General features: G+C 44.6%; 1 protein-coding gene across 1 annotated transcript in view; it reads left to right on the top strand.

The window, feature by feature from the left end:
- The first annotated feature begins 2,382 nt into the window (after window positions 1-2,382).
- Window positions 2,383-8,447, top strand: part of EPAS1 (endothelial PAS domain protein 1) — a 79,627-nt gene continuing 73,562 nt past the window's right edge. Inside the window, exon 1 of the mRNA XM_032184240.1 lies at window positions 2,383-2,672. Coding sequence (XP_032040131.1) covers window positions 2,647-2,672 — 26 coding nt within the window. The 5' untranslated portion in view covers window positions 2,383-2,646. The remainder of the gene's footprint in view (window positions 2,673-8,447) is intronic.

The raw sequence follows: 8,447 nt of genomic DNA, 5'->3' as shown, positions 1-8,447 counted from the left end.
AAGCTAACCATATTTTCTGAGTACTTTTTCTCCTTCTGTGAACTTTCTTCTGAATGATGCCTATTTTTTATAAGTTAGCTGTAAAATGTAGCAAATATGAGATAAAATCTAAGGAGTAATATAGGAGTATGAAACAGAAAGAGCCCATACAATGATGATAGTAATTGAGAGGGTAAGCTGTGTTTACTGGCTTGAACCAAAGCTGTTTGAGGTTTCTCTTGGCTTTCCTGGAAGTTGTCATCTCCTGCAGATTAAATATGGCATCTCTCTGAAGTCATTTCATTCCCAGTGTAGCTCCTATGGAAACTTCCAAGAGTCTAAGTACAGAGCAAGTCCACCTTATGGTGGACACTACTGTTAATAAATAGTGTCAGTAAAGAAGATTAAAGCAGTAATGAGGTATGTTTGAAAATAAACTCTTGTGATTCTCTCTGCTGTTCTCCATCAAGGCAAAAGCTTCCTGCCTCTTTCTGTAGGAGCCATGAGCCAGGATTGTTGCAGAATGGGTTGAGTAGAGTGACAATGCTATTAATATATTTGATCTTTCCCTCCTTGAGTAGTCCTGGGAAAGGGAGGGAATTAACACGACAAGTAAGCTCCAGAAGGCAGGACATTTGTTTGCCTTGTGGTCAAAGCGAGGAGCTCAGCTGCCAGAAACAATAGTACAGACAGCTTGGGGAACTGACATTGTCATGGAGCTGCAAGAACAGCTCAGTCTCGCTCACTTTACTTTAGTGACTCATCAGCAAGGTTCTGGTTTTGCTGGACACAACTCTACCCTGAAGCCCACCAGCCTCTCTCCACAGAGGAGCACAGGTGGTGCTCGGAGGTGAATGCTATGATTGTGAAAGCACTTTCAGACCTCACTGGTCTGAAGAGTTTTAGGCTGTTAATCAACTACACTATATCCATGTGGACAGAGCCAACAAGAGCTAGAGCAATGGGCTGGACCTGAAATATTTGAAATTTACTGAGTGGTTTAGATTTAGCCAGTTTAAATGCTTTTCTTGTCTGATTTTTGAAGGCAAGTTGTTTATCCAAGTGAAGTGCTCTAAGATACAGCAAGGAGCATTGACATCAGCAGAGATCAATGAAGGACGAAGAAGTCTATTTAATCTAGGAAATGAGTGACTTGGCTCTTTGATCCTGTTGCATTCTTTTATTCCCAGAAGGTTAAATTTAGTCCTGCATACACAAATTCTGTTTAACTAAGTTTACTTAGGATTTAAATATTTGTGGGTTTCTTTTGTTTAGGTTCTCTTGTATAACAAGAAGGAGAAAAAAAAAAAAAAAACTGTTACCACGTAATTAGGCTGTTGCTGTGTAAGCATGTGTAGCTCTTTTCAGACCTGAGAACAGCATATGCAAATTCAAACCCAAATGCATTTCTTTAAACACTCATATGGTATGAAAGAGAAAAACCTCTGACCCATTGTACACAAAGCAGCCTATGATACGGCCCGGGGAAATTGCTCAAATTTGAATAACTGAGGAATAAATCTAGTTTGGCTCATTTTGCCTGTAGTACTTCCATTTCCCAGCAGTACGGGAAGCCTCGCAGAGCTCAGTGCAAAGGTGTGCCTTTGGGTTGGAGATGGGCAAGTGTAAGTGAGGGTAGCTACTCTGGTGTAAAGCAAGGAAAGAGAATCCGTGGTTTCATTTTTCTGTTGGCCCTAACTCTAGCAACCTGTAGCGAGTGCTAGCTTTAGCGCTCCTTGCCGCGCAGCCCTACCTCCCTCTGTTTCCAACAACCGCCGGATTTTGGAAAGTTTAGGCTGCAGAACACCCCCGCCGCCCAGAAAACGAACTCGAGAAGCGAGGCAGAAGCAGAAATCCCAAGCTGCGAGTCCCAAATGCGGTGCCCCGGCCCCCAGGGGCTGCTCCGCACCGTGCGGGCAGCGGCACTGCGCAACCCGGGGCTGGCGGGGGCGTTTTGCCGGTACCAAAAAATCCTTGTTTTTTTTTTTTTTTTTTTTTTGTGTGTGTGTGTGTATTTTTTTATTTTCTTTTAAGGGTGGTGGGAGTCCCCCTTTTATCGCAGGTGCGGCGGCGGCGTCCCCCGGCCGGCCGGGAGGCGCTGGGAATTACGGGGCTCAGCCCGCCTTATTATGGGCAGGGAAATAAGGCGAGCTGCAAGAGCCGGAAAGTAAAAGGGTTTTGGGGAGGGGGGTCCCGGGACCGGTGTGTGAGGGGGTGTCCCGGGACCGGAGGAGGGGTGGAGGGGGTCCCGCTGACCCCAGGGCCGGGGGCGGGGAGACCGGGGCTCGTCGGCAGCGCTCTGCCGGCCCCATGGGCGGGCGGGGCCGAGCCGTGCCGGGCCGGGGCCGTGCCGGAGGGGCCGGCCCTGCCCCTGCCCCCGCGGCCGGCGGCGGCCCAAGGTTTAAAGTGAGAACTTTCTGCGGGCGGCGCCGAGCCGCGCAGCCCCGACACCGCCACCCGGCCGCTGCTGTCCGCCGCCGTCGTTGCTTTCTCCCTCCCCCCCCCATCCCCCGGGCGGGCCGTACAATCCTCGGCAGTGTCCTGAGACTGTACGCCCGCCTCGGGGGCGAGCCGGTGCTCCGAGCCGAGCCGTGCCGAGCCCCGCGGGCAGGTGCTGAGCCCGCCCCGGCCCGAGAGGCGGCGCAGGAGCCGGCCGCCACCGCCGCGATGACAGCTGACAAGGAGAAGAAAAGGTGAGGGGCGGCGGGAGGGGGGGTCCCCGGGGCTGGAAAAGGGGCTGGGGGCCGGCGGAGAGGCGCTCGGCTCCTCCGGGCTCCTCTGCAGGGGGAGCGGCGGTGCCCGTCCTGCTGCCACCTCCCCGGGGCCGGCCGCCACCCGGAGCGATGTCCCCGGTCCCGTCCCCGTCCCCATCCCCGGGCAGGTGCACCCGGAGGGGCTGAAGGCAGGCTGACCCCCCTCCCGGGCTGCCGCTGAGTTTCGTAGCGGAGGACGAAGTGTTTCGAGGGAAGCATCCCGAGCCCGGCGTGCCGGGGGGCTGCGAAGGCCTGGCTGCGGGGGGACCGTGGGCACGGGAATAAATCTCTAATAAATGCCGGCTCCTCCTGGCTGCAGCCCCCGGGGTGCCCGGGAACGTCCCCCCGGCTGCCGGCCGCTTTTCCCGGTGTGCGGTGCGGGCTGAGGAGCGGGGAGGCAGGCGATGCCTTGTGCCGGAGCGGGTTTCCCGAAGGGAGCAAAAGCGGCTCGGAGGACCGGAGTCCCGCCGGAGAATCCCCTCTGCCGGCCCCGGAGGCTGGACATCGAGCTCCAGCCGCGATCCCTGCCGTAGGAGGTGCAGGTGGAGAGTTAGGAAAGTAAACACGGCGTGGGGATGAGCGAGGGCGCTGATATTGGTGAGGAATAAGCAGGGGAATAAAGGTCCGCGAAGTCTCACAACAGGGTGTTTATTCGGGCTGCTCTGTACAACCGGCAGGCACAGGGCTGCCCCTGTTGCTGGCTCAGGTTGCTCTTCTTTTCTGACTGGAGATTGTGTTCATAAAAGATGTGATTTACCGAGTAAGAATTTTATCTTGTTGTTTGTCATGTGTACTTTCCAGTTGATGATGCAGTAAACACTGGCTTTGGTTTGTAGAATAGCTGCTTTTTTATTGAGTCACCCTGTGACCACGGAGTAGGGGAGCTATCGTCGTACATCCCATACGTTTCCCATGTAGCCAGTCCCTGTCTATCAAACACTGTTAGGGAAACACCTCGAGTGTATTTTGTTCCAGGCGTCAGGCTTGTGCTCAGGGTATAAAACGTGGGTACATTACCTCTTTTGTGGAGGTCTTTTGTTGGAGAGAGTAAACAATCATAGTGCAGTAAGATGCGCTCCTAAGAACGTGTTGTAGGAGTTTATGGGAACTAGAAGAATGAAATAGTGTATGTACAGGGAATACACAGCTCCATGCATTTATCCTATCACCTCATTTTATGAGAAATTCTTAATCTCTTCGGGTTTAACCTCTTATGTTCAAACACAGTAAGGTGTACTCTTGAGTGTAATCTTTCAGTACAGCACGCTGAAGTGCCCTGTAGAGCTACTCTTAAGATACGCCATAGAAACTTCACAGAACTAGAAACTTGGAGCGTTCAAATGCTAATCACGGCTCTGTCCTCAATTTCACGTAATATTGTGACATCCCACTGGCAGTTTTCTGTCTCTCACAGAAGTAGGCTAATAGTTGTTATCTGGCTCATGGGATTGTTGTGTAAATTGATGTTTGTGAAAGAACTGGGAGAGTATCACATGAGTGATTGAAGATAGCACGCTCAGCGCCTCCCTGGCCGTGCGAACATGTACCTCGCTACTGGAGTACTCCGTAGTCTACTGAAGCAAGAGTATATATTTTCTTAATTTTCCAGTACTATTACAGAATAGATTTATTGCCTGAATTCAATAGTTGTTTTATTATTTGCTTGATTTCTCTCCAGATGTACAGCTGGGATCTCTAACCTGACTTGCTAATAGCGTTTATAAATCAATTTCAGGGAGAAAAGGTGGTGGGGGTAATCTGGTTTACCAGATTTGCAGGCAACTCTGGAACATATGTTTGGAAGAGCAGTTCTCTTACTATTAAGCAGATGCTCTGTGGAAGATAATCTTTGATTTTTTTAATGGTCATTTAAGTTGAAGAGCATCCTCAGGTTTTTGTTTGAAGCTCTATCTGTCAGTGGAAAAGAGCAGTTGCTTTCTCTGGAACAAACGTAGCACGTTTATGGTCATTTCTTTCTTTTAAAGTTAGTAGGAGGTGCTGAGTTGAGATTAACGTGATTATTGTTTTTAATCAACAAAAATGTTACTATCTGCATAGTCTTAATAACAAAGTCTGATGTTTCTTTCAATGTCAGTAATTAAAAACTGAGAAATGGATGAGTAATAAAAGGGTAAAATTCATTTTGATAAAATAATAAAAGCGGGGAAAATAATCTGTATTTATGATCATGCGCAGTACAATAACAATTTGTAAATAGGTCCCATGGGGACAGCCTTCTAGTATATCTTTTTTTTTTTTTCTTCAATTATTCAGTGTTTTTGTTAATTTTATTTGAGGGAAGTTGTTATTTTGTTAGGAATGGATGGTTTGTTAAAGGGACTGTTCTGGAAAGACAACAGTTTATGTTTGAGAGAAGTTTGAAAGCAGTCTCAGGGTGAATCAGGTACCACTGCGTAGAATACATAATTTCATTTGGGCTTTGTAGCTGTGTTGTTTGTGGGGTTTATGTTTGTTTTCTAGTAGCATGAGAAATAAGCCAGTTTTGCAGCTTAGTGAGATTCTGTAATAGTGGTTCCCTTATAACTACAAAGTACTGTTTTGGCCCCAAAGTTCAAAAAAAAAAAAAAAAAAAAAAAAAAGTGTCTAGTTTTGTGATCCAAAGGCTGTAATGTTATATAAATTTGTTTAACTTCTTATCCAGAGAGTAAACAAATGAGATTCCTCCCAGTTATTGACTAGATAACTAACTGCTTTCAGTTACTCTTTTATATTTGGCATTATTATTTGCTGAGCCCCTCCAATGAGACACTTTGTGCCTGAATTTCCACTTACCTTTACTTCAGGAGAGTGATTCTGAAGTCACTCCTGGCTGTTCCTCCTCAGGATGAGGAAACGGGCCTGACAGCACCACTCTCCAGAGCTCAGGTAGTCACTTGCTCTTAATGGATGCATTCAGATGCCAGGATATGTAAATGTCTCAATATGCCAAGGTGTTAAACTGTAGATTTCAGGAAATGTACGCTCTGAGCTTTATGCCACCCAGCATGCTTTCTTTTTTAAGGTGTGTCACTATTGTCAGTTATATTGCCTCTTATCTGTTGTGATGACGATTAGGTCACCCGCTTACCACTGTATTTTTGTCCTTATATTCCTGTAAAGCTCACTTTATGTGCTTCAGATGATGGTGCTTTGAACACTTTGCTCATAGATTTGTTACATAGATTACTTGACCTCATCCAAAATTTTTTCAAGTTTTATTATCGCTCAACATTTCTCCGTGCATGGCCCATATATTTAATTCACTTCTGATTGCTTCAGCATTAACATCTGCCCAACATTTTTTCTTATTGGAATTTCCAAAAGGAAATATCATCTCCTGAATTCCTGATGAGCAATCTATTTATGGTATGTTAACAAGAAGTTTGGACTTCAGCACCAAAAATGCAGATGTTTCATAGCATACAGGTCTTCTTCAGTGACTGGGGCGACTCAATCAATACTCATCAGTTTAACTGCAGAGTGACTGTACTTCTGCTACTGTGTCTGGATGGGACCTTCTGACCCACATGGCCTCTATGCACATTGTACAATGCTGGTCTATGTTGTGGAACAATTTGGGAAGCTGGAAACGTTTGCAGCTGGTGTATTTTCTGTCCAGAGACTAGTTACCAGGTCTGAAGGACCAGCATATTCCTCTTGGTCTAATTCAAAACTCAATGATTTTTAGATTATTCTCTCTGGAAGGAGGTAAAGTGAAGAGTAGTAGGCACCTGAGCTGGAGATTCTTCCAGTAGGCCTACTGTGACAATTACAAGTGCTTGAGAAGAAGTTTTTATAGAAAAGTTACTGGCAATGACATCACCAATACTTTGAGAAGTCTTGAGCGTGACATTTGATTTTGTCCCTCCTGCTTTCTGCATTAACCACCCTTTCTGTATTTCTACAGATGTAGAAAGGGCTTTTCTACCATGGGGTGGCCAAAGGGCACAGGAGTGAGGAATTATAGGCTGCACATGGGTACATCCCCTTCTGTCAGCAGTGGCACGTAGCAGAGGTTGGGCTGAGCTCTGACTTGGGTGCCCGGGCCTACTTCAAAAAGCTTGACTTGAGCTGCCCAGCTGCGGTGGCTTCACATCCATGGAGCTGAAGTGTTTGAGCTTAATGAGGGCTCAATGGCTTTCACTGTGAGAGTGGTGTGCAACGTGAGTGCTTCCTGGTGTGTGCAATCCTCCCAAAGGTATCTGGGCTCCTGAGGATTTGTGCATTGTGCTGATGCCACAAGGGCCAGTTCTTTTCCTGGAAAGTGCTTGTCCCAAGAACAAGTTTATCTACGACTGCTGTATATGATATAGCATCTTGTGTTGTCATCTCTTTTTTACTTCATCTTAAGATGTTTTTTGTGTATCACATTTATCCTGTTTGACTCATTGGGAATACCTTGCTTATTGGTGGTACTTCACTGATAGAAGTTTTGGAATTATGTTGCTAATTTAAGAGTTCCATCAAGAGTATTAAAAATGGGTCTCTCTGCTTTTCTATAATGTATTCTACTATGATGGATTCATAAACACTAGGTATTTTTGTTTTCAGGCTCCAGGTAGATGTGGTGGGGATAGAAAGATTCCATTGCTTAAATCTTTGCCAAAATTTACCTATCTGCAGCCAAGTATAGAATCACATTCTCTAAAAGTCAACTTTCACATCTTCAAGAGCTTTGTAGAAAAAAAATGAGTGTGTTTTTTGTTGTTGCTGTTGTTGTTTTTTTTGATGATTCTGAATTTTAAAATCATTTGTTATCATGGGAGGCAGTCTTGTGCATGTGAGACAGCCAACATTGGCAGCAGGACAAGGACAGTAAACTGGTTTGCAAAGAAGAAGAGGCCTTAATAAAAACAATAACAGTTGGCATTCTGACATTGTGTCAAATTTCAGAGTAGCTTTTCCAAAAAAACACTGGTTAAATGTGCTGTACAAAGAGTATTTTCTATACAAAGAGTTAAATACTGTACTGGGATATATTAAGTGAAATCTGTTACTCTACTTGGGCAATGATACATATGCTTTAGTTTTAAATGCAAAAAAAAAAAAAAAAAAAAAAAAAAAAGCATTAGAGTAAGCAAATAAACAAAGAACAGGTTGAATTTAAATAATTTGGATATATGGAAAGCTTTTATTCCTCTAAAGCTATATGTGAAATCCAATGATCCTATTCTCTTAATTACACCAATAGTGCCATGTATATATATCCTAGTAGTTATAAATACTTTTACTCTTAGCAGCTGGAACAGTGGCAGAACCTTTCTCTTAAATTAGGCAAAACTGCAAGTATGGTTATTGTGAAGCTGGTAATTTTATTTTATTTTTTTCTCCCCTCATTTTTCAGTCTTGTGTTCTATTTGCTTAAAAGGCAATATAATAGTTAACTACTCAGGGTAAAAGTTTGACTGCCTATATAAGAAATAACTGCCTTCTTGGATTTACAGGGCTACTTTTCATGGGGTCTCTTTCTGAAGTAAGTTAAATAGGAAACTATTATACTGTGCATTTAGAAAGTAGTTTAATGAAGTACAGTAGGCCAATTGGCTGATAAATAAGTAATGTTCCAAAGTAACTCTCATTTAATTACGCTTTTTACTTCTTGAGCTCAAATCTAATTATGATTTTGTTTTTTTCCTCTGTGACTTTATTTAGCTCTAGAAAATTTAGCTGAAACAAAATCTATCATAATATATTTTGATTAAATGTGCATATTTA

The sequence above is a fragment of the Aythya fuligula genome, chromosome 3 (assembly GCF_009819795.1).
Source record: "Aythya fuligula isolate bAytFul2 chromosome 3, bAytFul2.pri, whole genome shotgun sequence".
In the NCBI taxonomy this organism is placed as follows: domain Eukaryota; kingdom Metazoa; phylum Chordata; class Aves; order Anseriformes; family Anatidae; genus Aythya; species Aythya fuligula.
Note: the sequence above shows the minus strand (reverse complement) of the source record. Positions and strands in the feature narration are given on the sequence as shown.